The 17,921-nt window shown below is 44.9% G+C and overlaps 1 protein-coding gene across 3 annotated transcripts; it reads left to right on the forward strand.

The window, feature by feature from the left end:
• Positions 1-758: 758 nt before the first annotated feature.
• hivep2b (HIVEP zinc finger 2b) lies at positions 759-17,711 on the forward strand. Of its 3 annotated transcripts, none has more exons than XM_086095064.1 (7): positions 759-886; positions 8,094-11,749; positions 12,814-12,971; positions 13,048-13,223; positions 13,589-13,687; positions 13,756-14,465; positions 14,663-17,711. In XM_086095064.1, the coding sequence occupies exons 2-7, from the start codon at positions 8,177-8,179 to the stop codon at positions 14,990-14,992; spliced, it is 5,046 nt and encodes a 1,681-aa protein (XP_085951190.1). In that variant the 5' UTR covers positions 759-886; positions 8,094-8,176; the 3' UTR covers positions 14,993-17,711. The 3 variants fall into 3 exon arrangements, with proteins under 3 accessions (XP_085951190.1, XP_085951189.1, XP_085951191.1); XM_086095063.1 differs by lacking the exon at positions 759-886 and adding an exon at positions 4,462-4,742; XM_086095065.1 differs by lacking the exon at positions 759-886 and adding an exon at positions 4,462-4,742 and having other exon boundaries at positions 13,759-14,465.
• The last annotated feature ends 210 nt before the right edge of the window (positions 17,712-17,921 follow it).

Here is a 17,921-nt window from a genome sequence, read left to right on the forward strand (position 1 = left end):
ATGTTTTCAGTTATTTCACCTTTTTTTTTTTGTTAAATAGATAGCTCGACATCAGTTCACATTAACCAGTCATTAGAATAAAGCAAATGTATTGAATAAGAAAGTGTTTATGGCCTGTACTGTAAATTACTATTCTCTTCCCAATTTGTTTGTTGTTGAAAACATTATTTAATTCTTCTATAGGTCTTTAATCCTGAAATGCAGTTGTTTTTTTTACAAAAAATATTTTTTCTCTTGTAATACTAAATGGCTTTATTCTGATATTGTTGCGACTTTGTTCACTGTAAATATTGCAATTTGAATATTATAAATATGACAGATATTTTTTTCCTTAAAAAAGTTCAAATCACATATGCCTTTGTTCTTGAAAATATACTGTACATTTTTTTTGTTAAAAATATACACAATTCTTGTAATATAATACTATAATCTTGAAAATAAAAAACGTAATATCTTGAAAATGTTCTACTTCTTCCTAGAAAATCTCAACTATTTCGTGAAGAGAATACAATTTATTGTAACACTATGACTTTAAACTTAAAGCATACAACTTTTTGTGTGAAAAAGTCCAACTATTTTCTGACACTATGCGACTCCAATCTCCTATAATCCGTGTTGCTTTTTTTTTCCTCAAGGGGCGGGGCTATGAATATTGAATAGCTGCTGTTTTGAATCAAACACTGTGAGCTGCTTTTGGCGTCCTCTCGCGGCGAGTGGCTACACTGCACCCTGGAGGAGGCGTAAGGACACGCTCCAAGCTCATCTCGGACGACTCCGGAAAGAAAGTGACCCCCCCGGACACTATCCTCAGCGTCCCCCCCCCACGTCTCATACATCCGTCTACCCGGGGGTCCAATGAAGCTACCTGGGTGCCGTCTAATACCTGGTAAGCATCCACATTGTTTTTTGTTGTCATGCTGATTTAAAAAATTTTTTTTTGGGCGCATCGCTTATTCCGAGCCGAATTTAGGCTGCTAGTGGTGGGGGGTCTTAAATGGGGAGGGGGACACTGTTTGTCACCTGAGAGGGGGCGTTGTGTCTGCTCCCTCCCCGCTGCCGCACGCTTTTTAACTGGGGGGGAGGTCCCTGATCTGCAAATGTTCCATGACATGCAGATGGGGGGCGACCAAGGGGGTTCTCGGGTCCATGCATTTCCCCCACCTCAACAACAACAAGTGCGCGCGCACACGCACGCGCGCACTTGAGAGCCGGATATCCCCATATAGGCAGGCACGTGACAGCTGATCCGACAGCACCATGCAAAAGAAGCCAAGTTTGAATTAGACGAGCAATTCAAAATTTTATATTTTTGTAGTTTTATAAATAAATAAAAAAAAACATTGAATATTCATCGACGTTTTTGCAGTAATATGTTTGTATGTTCTCTTTTCTTCTAAATTTATATTTTATATTTTTCAATTAAATTGAAAATTGCCTCGGATTCAATTATTTTTGGATGTGGTTTTTTTCAAATGAATAACTATGACCATTTTACTTACTTTAATGTTATTACTATTTGACTGATGTTCATATCTATGTACTGTATATAGGCCCACATGAATATACATGTTCTTATATTTAATATTAATGTGTAGTTTCATATCTAATACACATTTTGCAATGGTCTTAAATCTTTCTCTTTTAAGCATAAAATAGGTCACATAATTTTGTATTTAAATATTTGTATACAGTTATAATATATCTATAGATGTAGATAGTAATTATAGGTATCAAAAATGTTACAAACAGCTACAAAATGTATTGTTACATAATTTGTAACGTTTTTATTTTTATATATTTTTATCATATAAATATTGAAATCTGTCCCAAATATGTTTTTTTTATGTTATTGAAACATTTGTAATTTTCTTTTTTATATTCTGATCCAATTTTTTTAAATGACAAAAAAAACGTTTCAGATATTATTCTTTATTTTTAATGTCAAAATTCATAATAAATGTAGAGGATACTTTAATATCCTAATTTTAAATAATGTAAACAAATTATTTTTATTATTTATAACATTTACATATCTGTACTCGTTAAAGATTATAAAAATAAATAAACTAACAAAAAATATTCAATAATATACATGACTCTGTTCTATTTATTTATTTGTAATTTATTTAGCCCTCAATATGTTAGAAATATGATCATAGTACAAAGTACATCAGTACAATTGCTAATTTTCTACATTTTATTTGCACATTATACTTTAATTTGGGTATTTTTCAGTTTTATGGTTTTATTCGGACAAACACACGTGAAATCAATGACATATGCTAATGTCAACGGTTAAAATTGGATTTGAACGCCGTTTTACGTATTTTTCTTTTCCCTGCCGCATCCTCACACTTACTTCCTACGTTCGCTGGTAATTATATATGCCGACAGGAAGCTGGGCCATTGTGGCAGACTCTGTTGCCATGGCGACGCGCCACTAGGTGTCAAGCTTATTTCTCGATTTTAAAGAGGCGGCGGCGGCGGAAGGATGAAGGATGAAGCTGAATGATGTACGAGACTGGCCTGGGAGGAACCCTCAAACCTTCCATTCATACCCCCAATCTCCGTCATCCACTGTGTTATGTGCTCGTTTTAGGGAGGTGGGGGGGGGGGGGGGCAACATGGAATCCCGCTCAGCTGTTCCCAGCAAGTGTGCATCCTCCTGAGAGGGAGCTTTTGTATTTATAGACGACGAGTGGCTCGACCTTGACTGTATTAGCCATTTCAGCCCCCCCCCTCCCACCCCATCCCGACTCCCCCCGTCCTATGCTGCATAATGGAGCCGCGAGCGAGCTCCAACTTGTTCCACGCTGGATGACTAAGAATAGCGCCCTGAGGAGCTCCTTTTTCAATACACACGCTTGGCATTCTCCGCTTGTTAGGCCACTTAGCCGAGGAGTGCAGTGGCTATCCCATAATAACACCACACAAAAAAAAAGAAAGGCAGAGCAAAACGCCTGCTCTTCCTTCCACCGGCGGGAGCGCCGGATCAAATCCTTCGGCCATTATCAGAAGAAATTCTGATATGTATCGATGTGTCATCCAATGAATAGCATTTTGCGATACGATTCAAGAACATTTCAAAAGGCAACGATTCGACTCGGTTTGTAAGCCGCCAGGCTTATAAAGCACTGGGGGAAACACTGCCCTGTTTTTTCCCCCAAAACTGCATCACAAGTATAATCTGAGAAATCATTCATGCATTGCTTTTAACATCAACCCAACTGGTTTAAAAAAAAAAAACAAAAAAAAAAAAACTAAATTGATGTTTTTGTTGTCAATGTTTTGAAAAGAAAAAAAAAGAAATTTGAAGAAATTTGGTAGGCATTTCTATCTTGAGTAAACCCACCAAAGTAAATCCTGAGACGGCGCGAGAAATCAGACATTTTGTTGAAGCGGCCATTTTGCTTCGCTAGCGCCCTATACTGTAGTTCAGTGGTGTCAATCATACGGCCCGCGGGCTGGATCAGGCCCTCAAAGGGGCTTAATCCGGCCCGCGAGATGATGGTGTAAAGTAAAAACATTTAGTAACGTGGGACCAATTAATCTGCCGGCCATAATCAAAACATATCATTCGTAATTTTAGAGACAGTAGATTCTCCTGAAGCGAGTTTCCCTTATCAACGTGACATTTCGTAATCATGTCTGTCCTAAGTAGACCGACGGCAAAAATGCCACACCTGAAAAAGACACGGCGACACGTCTGCCATTTCGGTTGGAATTGGCCAATTTATTTTGCTTCCATGTTGCATACTTTCATAGGTCCTTCAAAAACAAACTCCCGCGAGAGATTTTTTTGTCCGATTGCTACCGAATCTTCGCCATGTGTGTGAGACAGATGGCCGACCGTCGCTTGAAGACGTTGAGCGTTCGCCGTCGCGCGTGGGCGAACGCACGGATGCTTCGGCGAAACTGCAATAAGTCTTCCGTGTTCTCGCATTGTATATTTCTCTTTATATGAAGGTCGGAATGAATTGAACTCTTGGGGTGAATGTCGTCGACTGTACTGTCAATAGAGTTGAGGTTCGAAGAAGCCGGCACACAAACGCAGGATGCGACGTGCAGCTGCACATCATCTGGCGGCATTGTGCCCCCCCCACGCTCGGCTCGTCGCGACGTCGATGGTTTCTCCTCGTTTGTGAATGGAGGCCGAGGACGTCGTGACGGGAAGCTCCGAGCGTCTCACAAAAGAGCCCCAAGGCTTCTTTTTTTTTCTCCCTCCCGTCCTCCTACTTCCTCCTCGCCATACGCCATCTTGAATAGCACCTTTTTTGAAGGGAGGTTCTCAGTTCTTGATGAATGGAGAGCAGCTTCTGACACTGATCGTGACATCTGACTCCTTTCCTCTCGCTCCTCCTCCTCCTCCTCCTCCTCCTCCTCCTCCTCCTCCTCCTCCTCCTCCTCCTCCTCCTCCTCCTCCTCCTCCTCCTCCTCCTCCCCAGCCTGAGTGAGCTGCCGGAGCCGGAGAGGAAAAGCGCCCTGAAACGTGGGCCGTTGTGTAATCCCTCCCAGGACCCCTTTGCTATTTTTGTTCCCGGGTCTGCACGTCATGCTTGGGTATTTTCTCTGGTGACTGACTCGCATCAATAGAACGCTCCAAATGTGCGCCGCCACTCCGGACTGATGGGACGTTTACCATCGCGCTTTTTTTCCCTATCCCGGCGGAGGCGGAATGGACGGCGCGGGATGAGGAATGAGGATGCGGGACGTGGAAGGAGAGGAGGGGGTTGAAATGTCAGGTTTGTACGAGGATCATGTGTGTGTGTGTGGGGGGGGGGGGGGTGAATGCGTGCGAATGTCATTGTGATATTTATGGATGCTAGCGTTTAAAGGGACGGAGTGTTTCTTTTTTCTTTTTTTGCCCACCCACCTGCGCCTCGCACCGCTGCTGTGTCATGCATTTGTTGCACAGGTGCAACACGACAACATGCGTCGCTGTCTTTGTGCGCGCGCCGGAACACGGGATTAATCTGGCATACGCCGCAGTCGTCTTTTCAGGACCTCAGAGGGATGGAAACTAAGCAATGAGGTCAGATCGACCTTGAGGAGGGAGCTTCCAAAGCACCCCCCCCCCAACCCAACCCCCCCAAGCATACCCCGCCACCCCAGAATGTTGCTTTTCCACTGCACAGTACCGACTCGGCTCAACTCGTTTGGCTCAGTTAGGGTGCGTTTGTTTAACACTTTCAAACTGCACAAACATGTCGCATGTATTTTTGGACTGGTTCACATCAGTTGGATAGGGGGAAAAAAATCCCACCGCATTGAACGCATCATGTCACAGTGTAGGATATGAGAAAAATGACACATAAAGCAGATTGAGTTGAGCTAAATTCTAAATTGGAATGTGTGAAAAACATCGAATGCATCAACATTAACCAGATGAAGAACAAGTTACGTTGAACACATCGCTTGGATTGAGCCGTGCGAATGAGAAGCTGTGGAAAACAATCCCACCACATCAACAGAAAACCTTAAAAAACCTGCCCCATTCGTCAGGTCAAGCGATGCTAACCGGATGCTGCATTGAACGCATCGGAATGCTAACAGCAAGCTGTATTGAGGGGAAAGCTGCGGGAAAAAAAACACCGTATTGAAAACATCGTCGGCCACGTTAATGGCATTTGCGATAAAAACACACCAGATTGAATTCATCAAGATTACTAACTGTAAAAAAAAAAAAACACCACATCACTCAGCTTTGCTAATTTCCACTTTGAAAACTGCAACAACAAACAAATGCATGTGAAAACCGTGAAAACATCGCCATTGAAGCATATTTCCCATCAAGCCACACCAACGGGTAACTACAAAAAAGTGCGCTAAACACATCAGTCAACTAAAATCGTGCTAACGCGAAACTGCGAAAAATGCCACGTTGAATGTATTTGTTAGATCAAGCTACATGAATAAGAAGTTACCAAAAAAAAGTTGAAGCCTAACTCATGGGAAACTGCGACAAACCCACCATTATGGAACACATTTTTCAGATCAATTCACACTAATAAAGTAAATCAAAAAACCCATCGCATTTTTCCATGCTAACCAGATCAAGCTATGCTAACAGGAAGCTGTGAAAACGTGCCACAATGAAGATATTGATTGGATCCAGCCATGCTAATACGTAGGCTAACGCGAAACTTAAAAATCACAACCCATTGAACGCATCAAGCCGCACTAAAAGGTAAACTGATGAACATGCGCATTTTTTGTTTAAGCCGAGCTAATGGGAAATTGAGATAAACGTGCTACATCGAACACATCGGATAGCATAACGCTGTAGCCTATATATTTACTTCTAGTCGTAAAATGACTAGTTTTATTCAAGAGAAGACTAAGGGCCAGCAAGAAAGCGGAGTGCCACAGCAAAATGGAGACTGTGGCACGGCAACAGGCTGAGCTAACATTAGCATGTGTAGAACCGAGTAGGTATCGTGCAGTATGGTTTTAATGTCCCCCCCTACCACTCACACCTGGCGGCACCCCCATTTTCTTCGCTTCCCACGTCTGTTTATTTTCACACGACTGTCCGCATGCGGCGAGTCACCTTGGATTCGCATCCTCGGCGAATCGCGAGGGGCCGAGTGCGTCCGCGCTGCGCCAACAAAGAAGGAGAGATGAAAAAATATATATAGCGAAAGGATGTCCTCATTAAGGGGGAACTCGGAGGGTTTGAACCAGATAAGCTTACATAACCTCGTTAGGGAGGACACCGTATTTGATACTGAGAGGATGAAGAGGAGGATGAGGAGGAGGAGGAGGAGGAGGAGGAGGATGACGTGCCCTCCAATGTTACGGCGAAACCAATTCCCAGAATTCACGAGGGGACGTCGCTTCTTTGCCGAGTGTGAGACGTGAGGGAATACGAGGTGATGTTGACGCCGCCGCACTGAAACCAGCGGCGTCAAGTATGCAGCTCGGTGGCCTAGTGGTTGGCACAGCTGCCTCTCACGAGGTTCTGGGTCCAAATTTGTGGCTTGCATGCATGTTTTCTTTGTTTCTCCCGTACTTCGCTTTCCTCTCACATTCCAAAAAAAACATGCTCGTTAGCTTTATGACTAAATTGTCCAAAGGTGTGAATGTGAGTGTGAAAAGTCTGTATGTGCTGCGATTTGCTGAAACGAGAAACTGCGACAAAAACAACAACAACAACAACAACAACAAAGCACATCGAGTCAGATCTAACCTCACGCGGGGACCGATGAACTCCTGCCACATTGAACGCGTCAGTTATCGGGAATCTGCGATAACCACTAACTTGGTTGTTTTAATCATCTTTTTTAGCTTTAAATATTGAGTCATAAGTTTAACGAGAACATTGAGAACATTTTGTGCAACTACATTAGCGTCATTTAAACAAGGGGCTATGCGGTGGTGGGGGGGGGGGGGGGTAATCAAACGGAAATGACACCACAACATTAAATAAATCTGGGATTAGGATAAGCGTCTGGCTGCAAAGAAGGGGCCATCCCATCCAAACCCACCCGAACATATGCTGTTGGAAAAAAAAAAATTCCATCAAAAGTCGCTCATTACTTCTAAAATAATCCACATGAGTGTCAGATGCCGGTCAAGAGAACCACCGCCAGACCCACTTTGACAGATGACTTCGGAATATGGTTCATTAAAATAATATATATTTTAGAACTGGAATTTTGAAATCTTGAACGAAAAGCACCCATGGCAAAAGACTGGACTTCTCCCCCATGAAGTCAATTTACATCAATGAGGGAATTTAGATTCCTGCCAGGATAAACGGCCTGGGGGCAGGCACGCCGTCAGGTGGGCTGGGTCATAACAGAATGGACATATATATATATATATATTATTATTATTTTTTCTTAATGTATTTGGATTTTAGGAAGTGTATTTACTGTATATACTATAGAATTCTTGTGTTGGATGTGTGCATAGGTTAGTGAGTGACTTCATGAGCGTCCAATTTTATTTTCACTTCACTCGATAGGTGGTGTAAGGTCCCTCAAAACTCAAAACAAAGCAAAAAGTCAATATTTCTGGCAAGGGTACTAAGTGTTCATGCTCATTAATCCTCATCAAATCTCCACTTTCTGTTTTTTTTTTTATTGCAGATGAGCCATCCCACGTGTATGTAAACATCACTACTGACCCCAAATAAATAGTATCCCCAAGAAACGATTGCAGCGTTGGAGTCATGGCGTCGCTCGAAACTGCCATAGGCTCTCCAGAAGGTCAGGACAAAGATGCCGCACCCAAAAAGTGCACACCCGGGGCAGTCAAAATTAGTAGGAGTCCATCGGCGGAAATGGAGGGCAAAGGGTGGCACCAGCACTTGCAGGAGGGCCCGGCCAGAGACACAAGCGGGTCCCAAAAAGTGCCCGATTCGGGGAAGTCGCTGACTTTTGAGGATTCCATCTCCCAAACTCAAGACACTGAACCGTCGTCCTTTCCACTGCAGGCCGCCACAGCAGCTGGCAGACAAAAGAAGTCCCCCAGTTCACCTGAACAACAGAGTTGCTATTCAGGAATGGAGCTGCAGTCAGATGCCGGGGGCAAGGCTGAACTGAAACCACAGAAGCTTGGCAAGTATGTTTGCGATTACTGCGGACGGGCCTGCGCCAAACCCAGCGTGCTTAAGAAACACATCCGCTCGCACACCGGGGAGCGGCCCTACCCTTGCGTCCCCTGCGGGTTTTCCTTCAAAACCAAGAGCAATTTGTACAAACACCGGAAGTCCCACGCACACTCGGTCAAAGCCGGAACGTCGCCGTTCCCTCACAACGTCAACATGGACCAGGGGTCTTTCGAAGGCGAATGCGAGTTGTTCTCGGACGCCGAGCAGAGCACAGACACTGACGACGACGCGTTCAATGACCCGCTGCTGCTGCTGGACTCCCCGGCAGAGGCTTCGGATCACACCGCCGTCAAAGTGCTCAACCTCATTTCTCACAAAAAAGCATCTGCCATGTCGACGTCGACTCAGGACAGCTCGTCCCACCTACCGGAAATCAATGCCCTTCCTGTCACCACTGTTGAGGCCAACCGTGCAATTCAATCTTGCACGATTAAACAAAGGCTTGCGCTTCGGCTGTCGGAAAAAAGGAGCAGCGACTCAGAACACAATCTGTCGCTTCCCAGTCAGTCGAGTAAAGGCAGCACGGATTCCGGCTACTTTTCCCGATCTGAAAGTGCAGAGCATCAGACCAGTCCGCCGAACGCTAACGCCAAATCCTACCAGGAAATTATGTTCGGAAAGTGTTACAGGCCCAGCCCCAAGCAGACCACAGCTTACATTGCCTGCAACGCAGATTCCGGCGATGCAGGAAGATGCTCAGAGAAAGGAGTTTCCCGCGTTTTCACCCAGGAAAAGGACACAGTTGAATCAATCAAAATAAATACAAAGTCCTTCATGAGGGAAGAGGTGAAAGAAGCACAGTTGGACAGCAGCTCTGACATGGGAACCTTCCTCAGGAGCAACTCCATGCCCACGTCTTCGGCGGTCAGCCTGACCATGCCGCAGGCACTCCGAGGCAGCCACTCGTTCGATGAGAGAACCAGCAATGCGGGCATGAGGAGACTCCGGCGACAAGCTGCTTTCGAGCTGCCATCCCACGAGGGCCACGCGGACAGCGAGGGCCACGTGAAGACAAGCGAGGTGTCACTTGCGGGACTGGAAACGGACAATTATCCGCCAAGCGGGAACCTGCAGAGGCATGCCATTGAACTGGCCACGCGGAAGCGCCGGAAAGAAAAGCGGGAGGAGGAGGATTTACCATCTCGGTACGAGGTGCATCACGAGCAGTGTGAAGAAAAGTTTGACCCCGGCAAAGATTATGAGCTGAAGCTCGTTGGCCATGGCGTGGTCGGTGTCGCTAAAGGACGTTTGAGTACACAGCTGGACAGGACTGACATGGATATATCAGTCAGCCCTGAAATGGGTGCCCGAAAAACATTAGGAAACGTCATTTCAGTTATCCAGCACACAAACTTCGTCAACAGGCCTCATTCCGAACAGTCAGATTCCTACAAGAGTCTCAGACAGAGGCAAGAGGTCTTCTCCTCACTTCAGCCCATGGAGGAGTCGTTTGAGATGGACAGGGCTGATGGAACGCTGAGACAGTCCTTTCAGTTGGGTGCTAAACTGGTGCGACAGTCCAACATACAAGTACCGGAGATCAGGGTCACCGTGGAGCCCGACAGTCCGGAAAAAGCTCCGGAAGTGCCAGTGAAGGAGCCGGAGAAGCATGTGGAAGAGTTTCAATGGCCGCAGCGGAGTGAAACTTTAGCCCAGTTTCCGCCTGAAAAACTCCCTCCGAAGAAGAAAAGGTTGCGCCTTGCCGACATCGAGCACTCCTCGGGGGAATCCAGTTTTGAGTCGGCCTGCACCAGCCTCTCACGCAGTCCCAGTCAGGACAGCAACTTGTCTTACAGCTCCGCCTTCTCCTTTGACAGGGAGGAGAGTCTGAAGCCAGTTTCCCCGGCCAGGCAGGATGAATTTGGCAAGCCTCTCGAGCTGCTAGCTGTGCCGGGAAGCGGCCACTCGCTCTCCGTTCTCCATCAGCGTCAGCAGCATGAAATGAGACGCTCCTCCTCGGAGCAGGCGCCTTGCAACTTGCGCAAGGAGTTCCCAGAGATACGCAGCGTATCGTTTGACTACGGTAGCCTCGATCCAACATCCAAAGTTAGACCTGGGGACCTGGCCAAGGAGAGACGGAGGGTGAACTTAGTGCGACAGGAGTCATTGAGCATGGACGCCGAGGCCTCGCACATGCAAGTGTTTTGTGGCGGCGCCACCCCTTCATCACAGCCAATTTTCTCAACTGGGAACATTCTGCCGCAGCCACAGCATCCCGGTTTGTTAATCCCCGTAAGGATCCAGACTCACGTGCCGAGCTACGGCAGTCTAACGTACACATCTGTGTCACAGATCTTTGACAATCACTATGACAGAGTTAGCCCCGCGTTAGCTGCCGCTCAGAATCGACCCGCCACACACCCCGTCTCTGTCGAAGCCCTGGACCTGTCCTCGGCCAAGCTCAAGACCGGCATCCCCCTCTCCCTCACCTCCCGGACCATTTCCACCACCAACGCGTCCAGCGGTGGCACGAATAAACGAATGCTCTCGCCTGCCAGCAGCGTAGACCTCTTTATGGAAGTCAAGCAGCAGAAGCGTGTGAAGGAGGAAAGGATGTTTGGGCAAATTGTGGAGGAGCTGAGTGCAGTGGAACTGGGCAAGTGCCACTTGGAGGACGATTCACACAGGAGCAAGTTTATCACGCATCGAAAAGTGACCGACGACCACAACATGGAGTCTGCTATGGAGAGCAGCTTCTTGGATACCAGCACGCCTACGTATCCCAAAGAAGCAGGCGCGGATAAACTGGCGCAGATGGACACGGGGGCACAGCCGCTCTTGGGCCGAGACATCCTGGTCTCAGGGGCCGAGCATCGGAGGACGCCGTCCCCCTTTCCAAGTCTTCGCACTGCGACAGGTGTGAGCTGGTGTTATCTCAGCTACACCAAGCCGAGCTGCTCACACGACGGCGAAGGGGGAGGCAGTGCCGGTAATCCCTGTTCCGTTTACGCCACCTGGCGCGTCAGTTCACACAATCCCAATCCACCGGAGCTGAGCACCAGTGCCGCACTGGCCTTGCTGCACTCCAAACAGAAGGGAGGCAAGTTGATCTACTCAATGGCTGCCATGTGTCAGCCCGGCAATGGGAAACTAGTTTCATCTCTTGTCCTGTGGCGACAGACATTTGAACAGGTGAGGAGGTTAAACGACCCCCCCCCCCCCTTCCCTCACCTTGCTTTGTACACCAGGGCTTTGCTAATGATAGTGGCACAAGTCAAATAATTACTGTGGTGCAGTAGCACAATTGTAATGAGAGGCAGTTAAAAAAAAAAAATAATAAAAATAAAAAAGAAGAAGCCAACTTTCTCAAGGGTCACATTATATTTCAAACCAGACTGATGGATTATGCCATGTATAGATGATGTAAAAAAAAATTTTTTTTTTAATTGTTTATTTGAAGTAGTAAATTCATCGATTAGAAATATTTATATATTTTAAAAATATTTTAGGATTTAGTTGTATTAGTCTATTCGTATTAAATACAAATAAAGACTAATACAATAAATCCTCAAATAAAAAATATATTTTTAAATATATACAATAATTAAAAAAAATTTAAATTCATTCTCATTTTTTTAATCATTAATTATTTTATGTTTTATGTTTTATGAACTAACTATTTAATCAAATAATTATCATCACTATCATGTCCCATTTACATTTACAAATTATCCCAACAAATAAATATTTTCAATTTTTTTCTATTTGTGTATTTTTGTATCATATTTTAAATACTTCATTTTTTTGTCTAAATGTTCGTATGTTTCTCGAAATTTTTCGCCAATGTTGTCCAATTTTTTTCTTCAATTTATACTTTTCATCTAATTGTTTTCATATTTTTTTAATTTTTAGATAGCCTTGAAGTGTTTTAAACTTTTCATACATATGTTTACCGTCATTCTGACTTTCCTACTGAGTTAGCATAGCTTAGTAATATGCTAGGGTGTGTTCATACTTTTGTACAAATTTGTGAAAAACCGACCTCGAGACGAGCTAACCCACCGCCAGAGCTAGTTAGAAATCACAATGTCCCACGCAGAGCTCCACAGGACACACAACGACCAGCAAGCAAAGTGAGGGTTATTCCCAGCTGTGGCACTCCATGTTTGCCAACCACGTCTCGTAAGAGACAACAGTGACTGGCCGAGTCGCGTTACATCCCGTGTGTTAACAATACGTTTGCTGGTCCGAATCAGCTGCAGAGGAAACCGGAGCCCAAGGAGGCGGACGTCAACCCGGGCAAGAAGGTGAAAGACGCCAGCTTCAGACTGAAGGCTGCCAAGGAAGAGTGGAAGGAGAGGGAGGCGTCAAATACCCAAAGTGCTCCAACGCGCATCAAGATCTTCGAGGGGGGGTCAGTCAACCAGCCCAGGAGCTTTTGTCGTTATTTAAAGGTACTTGCCACTTACTGTGTTTGTTCATTTTGTCAGGTACAAATCCAACGAGGACTACGTGTATGTCCGCGGCCGCGGTCGGGGGAAATACATTTGCGAGGAGTGCGGCATCCGCTGCAAGAAGCCCAGCATGCTCAAAAAGCACATCCGAACCCATACGGACGTGAGGCCCTACATCTGCAAGGTCTGCAATTTTGCCTTCAAAACGAAAGGTCAGTATCTATTCAAGAGTCTTGTTTGCTGTGTAAAGTCCGAAAAATAGTCCAAAAATGTGCGTCCATCCATCCATTTTCTGTACCGCCTGTCCTCACAAGGGTCGCGGGGGTTGCTGGAGCCTATCCCAGCTGGCTTCGGGCAGTAGGCGGGGTACACCCTGAACTGGTTGCCAGCCAATCGCAGGGCACCAAAAATGTGCGTGAAAATCATAATGTGAAAATGCAGCAGCAGCGGAACACCATTGGATCTATTTCGAGCTCCTACAGCATCAGCTGATTTGTTGTCGCATAATTTTTTGCTTTCTGCTCGTTTGCTCACATAAAATTGAGGTCAATCCCTTCTCTGTTTGTTTTCTGAAAAGGAAACCTGACAAAACACATGAAGTCGAAAGCGCATATGAAGAAATGTCTAGAGCTGGGCGTGTCCGTGACAATGGATGAGACGGAGATACAGGAACATGGTAAGAAGATGTGGGAAAAAAAAAAACCTTACATACCCTTAGCTAAAGTTTCACTTTGTGCTTTAAAGTAGACGAGGCGCCACAAGAATCCAAGACGGCGGTCACGGCCAAACATCAGTTCTCCGACGCCGAATATTCCGACGGTATGGACGAAGACGCGGATGATGTCGACGAAGATGACGACGAGGACGATGACTACGAGGGCGACTCCACACCCAAGCTGCGTTCCAGGAGCACCAGTCCGCAGCCGGGCAGCGGCGTCGCGTCCCTGCCGGTCACTGTCACCGTCTCCGGCAGGTGGCCGGGCTCGGACCAGAGGGACAAGACGGGGGAGGATGATTCACTTAGCGTTCTGTCCCCAGATCAGGCCGGCTTCCTTTTCGACCCTTATTCTTCGTGTCTCCTCTCACCCGGCTGGGAGTCCCCGATCAGGGAACCGTCCCCCTCACGTCTGCGCTACCCGTCCCCGAGGCGTGAGCTCTCCCCGCGGGGCCGTTGCTCTCCCAGGTGGGACGCCTCGCCGCTGAGGCCCAGCTCGCCCGGATTCTCGCCCATTCAGCACCTCTCCCCTCCCGTCGCGCCGGAGCAACCCACGTCGCCCGGGTTGGAGATGGCTGGGAAGCGGGAGTCGGCGGTGCGGGGCAGGCAGCGGGTAGTGCTGAGGGCCGTGTCGCCACGACGGGGTGGAACCCATCAGCAGCGAGGCGGCAGCGACAAGAGCAGACAGCACGCCAAGATCGACATGGCTCAGCAACAAGGAGCCTTTGAGATGGAACTGGTACGTAGCACCATTTTTTTTTGTATTAGCTTGTGTTCTGTCCTCACGGGCCAGATCGGATGCCCCGATGGGCCAGCTCTGGCCCGCGGGCTGTACGTTTGACACCGGTGCATTAGACTCTTCAATTAAGGTCAGCTGTCAGTTTTGTCAGTCCAACCGATTTCCTATATGTTTCTACCACCATTTTGCGTCTTCAGGAGCAGAGGAGCATCTCCAGTCAACCCACCGTCTCGAGCGGCCCCCACCAGAATCTCCTGAGCCACCTCCCTCTCCACTCTCAGCAGCAGACCTTCAGCTTGCTTCCCGTCCTTCCCGTCGGAGGAGCCCTTCGGGCGGCGCCACCTCCCTCCGATGTGCCGCCGAGCCCACCTAGCGAGGAGGGAACCACCCACGGGGCCCCCGAGATAGCGGAAGACGACCAGGGAAGTCTGGATTCGGGCATCACGGATGGCGTACAGGAGGAGAGCGTCCAGACGTGCTTGAAAGCCATCGCCTCGCTCAAGATCAACACGGAGGACCCACATTAGGGACCTTGGGGCCGCCCACCCACTTGTCGGGGTCCCGACGTAGGCAATATGACGACAAAGATTCTTTGCGGCAAGGAATCCGGCTCTTCTCTTTGGACTGCCTCCCTCGCGATCAAAAGGGACCCTTTTGTTGATTGGGAGCCCCCATCCAGGGACCTTAGGGCACCGCCCACTTGATTGGGTCCCAACCGAGGCAATATGACGACACAGCTTCTTGGCTTCTTTGGACTGGACGAGCAACGGTTATCAACGATTATTATCATTGGGTGCAGGTGCAATATGAAGAGATATACTGTATAATGCTAATATGCCTTTTGTTTGACATAGCAGTTTGCATACAATTGCACATAAATTATATTTATAGATTACTGTACAAAAAAATGCCCTTTTTCCGTATTACACTCCCTCCTTCTTCTTAGACGCGGTGTATTTTATTGTACGTGTACTTAACGAATAGACTGTTGTTTCATGTACTCATATCGAGGTGTGATACAGTAGTGCGGTAATTATTTATATTTAAAATAAAAAGAGGTTGGGGGGGGGCGTACGATGAGACGGTCCAAATTTTGACGCTTCTTGCGCAATGAGGGCCTGTGCCTTTATTTTGCTTTAGAGGATGTTTAAAAAGGTCGAGGAAGAGCTTTGCGAGCTTGATTCATCTTTTGAAAAAAAACAAAGTTGTCTTTTTCTTAATGTTGTGGTTTTTATCTTGCATGGAATTTGCTATTGCACAAAAATTACAGGAAGTCAACATGTAATTACTGTAAGATGTATTTATATATTAGGACGTACGCACTTATTGATACTGGTAAATATTTGACTACTATTTATATATGGTATATATATATATATATATATATATACAGTAATATATATGTACTTATTATGCAGCAGTGATGCAAGTTATGCAGTGAGCCACCAAGCTGGCGTTGCTTTTGATATGTTTTTGCTCTTTTTCCTCTCCTGTATCGACCATCATTACAAGTAGTTGCCGTGTTCCCACAATGCACTTTGTCACGTTTTGACGTCGGGAATGAACGACGTGGGGAAACTTTTTGTTATTTGGCGCTTTTTGAAACATTCCACTTCCTTTTTTGATATAACGCCGTCAAGAGAAACATGCACAAGAAATTTGTCGCAGCTAATGTTTAGGGATGGGCAGAACAATCACATAGGATGTTGAATTCTATTCAAATGTGCCATCTGAAATTTAGAATGCTAGAATTGTAATCGTTGTTTTCCAAAGTAAAAGCGGATGTTTGCAAATGTTTTATTTTGATTTAACACAAAGCTAATTAATTTAGTGTCTCCTTTCACTGTTAAAAACAATGCGGAAGAAATTATAATTTTTCTTTCTTTCTTTTTTTTTTACATTTATTTACATGGCATATGTTATTATATTAACCCGAATAATCGAGTTTGGTTATTTATTGTGAATTATGTCAAATTAAATTTGTGCCACAATTTATAGACAATTGTAAATATTTATAGAATGATATATATTTTTTTCTATTCTGTCTGTTTAAAAAATTAAAATAAAAGACATATTTAATTGCCATTTCCTGTTTAAATACTAAAAGGAATAACTAATGCAATTCAATAATAATAATAATGAATATTTACATGTATTTGTTTATCATCCATATCCAATGTTTTTTTGAATGAACTCAGTTACAGACATCATGGTATAGTAAGAAAACAACATTTATATTTAAAGCTTTTATTATTTTTTTTATTATTATTTAAAACTTTTATTTATTTCAGATTTGTTTTTTTTTTACATTTGCATTCATTTACACTTACTGATGAACATGAATAATTAAGTTCAACTAATGATTGCTCATGCTAACTGTGTTGCATAATTTTTTTTAAATAATAAGAATAAATAAAAAATTGAATCTGTAATAAATCTAAAATTCATAAACAATAATAAAAATACATAACTTTAATTTGCAGGCATTATTTTTGTTCTTTATGTATTAATGTTATTGAAACATTTTACAGTATTTTTTTTTTATATTTTTTTTGCCAACAGCCGCTACCACCTTACATGGTACAGTTAGCATATTAAAGAAATCTAGTCAAATGCCCATCCCTACTTACACTGCACGTGTGGTTGTTGACGACATTTACTGGAAAACGTAAGCGATGGTTCACCAAACGCTTCTCCTCTGTACATACATGCGTGTTTGTTTGTTTGTTTGTTTTTTGCCAGTGCTGGAACTCTGAAAACTTTTTACCGTGGCTTGTTTGTACCGACGATAAATGGCGGTTACGCGATGGCGCTTTTTATTGAACCGTCGGAACGTTTGCGTAGGAAGAGATTTGGCGGATGACGTTCATGTTTACATAAATCCTATTTAAAGGTGCACTGCTTTAACGACGCGTCTTGCAGATTTGGATCACTTTTTTTTTTGTCAAAGCAGGTCGCTCATGTGAAGGGAAAAGCCTAATGTACCCGGATTGTGTTTGTTTGTGTTTGGTTCTTATTATATATTCATGAATATATATACATATATACATAGTATATATACAGTATATATATATATATATATATATATATATATATATATATATATACTGAAGTGCAATGTGCCTCTCATATGTGGAAGAGGACAAATCATTTACCTCTCAGCTGAGATTTATTGAGGACAAAAAGCCTCAGTAGCCAATCCATCGTTTGACTTGTTTGCGTCAAATTTGCTTGGTCGGGGATGGAGTGCCTCTTTGATGCATTTGAGGTGGTGGTGGGTGGGGGTGGGGGGTGGGGGGGGATCTGTTCTATCTGTTCTATTATTATCATTTGGTGCTCAGATTCAATTCAAAATTGATTTAAGAGAATATACTTCTAACCCAGGAATGTGTGTGTGTGTGGCAATTTATTTCACAAACCCTGTAAGAGGGATAAAAACGATACAACCTGAAAATG

This window comes from Leptonotus elevatus, chromosome 14 (assembly GCF_054856555.1).
Source record: "Leptonotus elevatus isolate MCC_2025b chromosome 14, RoL_Lele_1.0, whole genome shotgun sequence".
Lineage (NCBI taxonomy): Eukaryota > Metazoa > Chordata > Actinopteri > Syngnathiformes > Syngnathidae > Leptonotus > Leptonotus elevatus.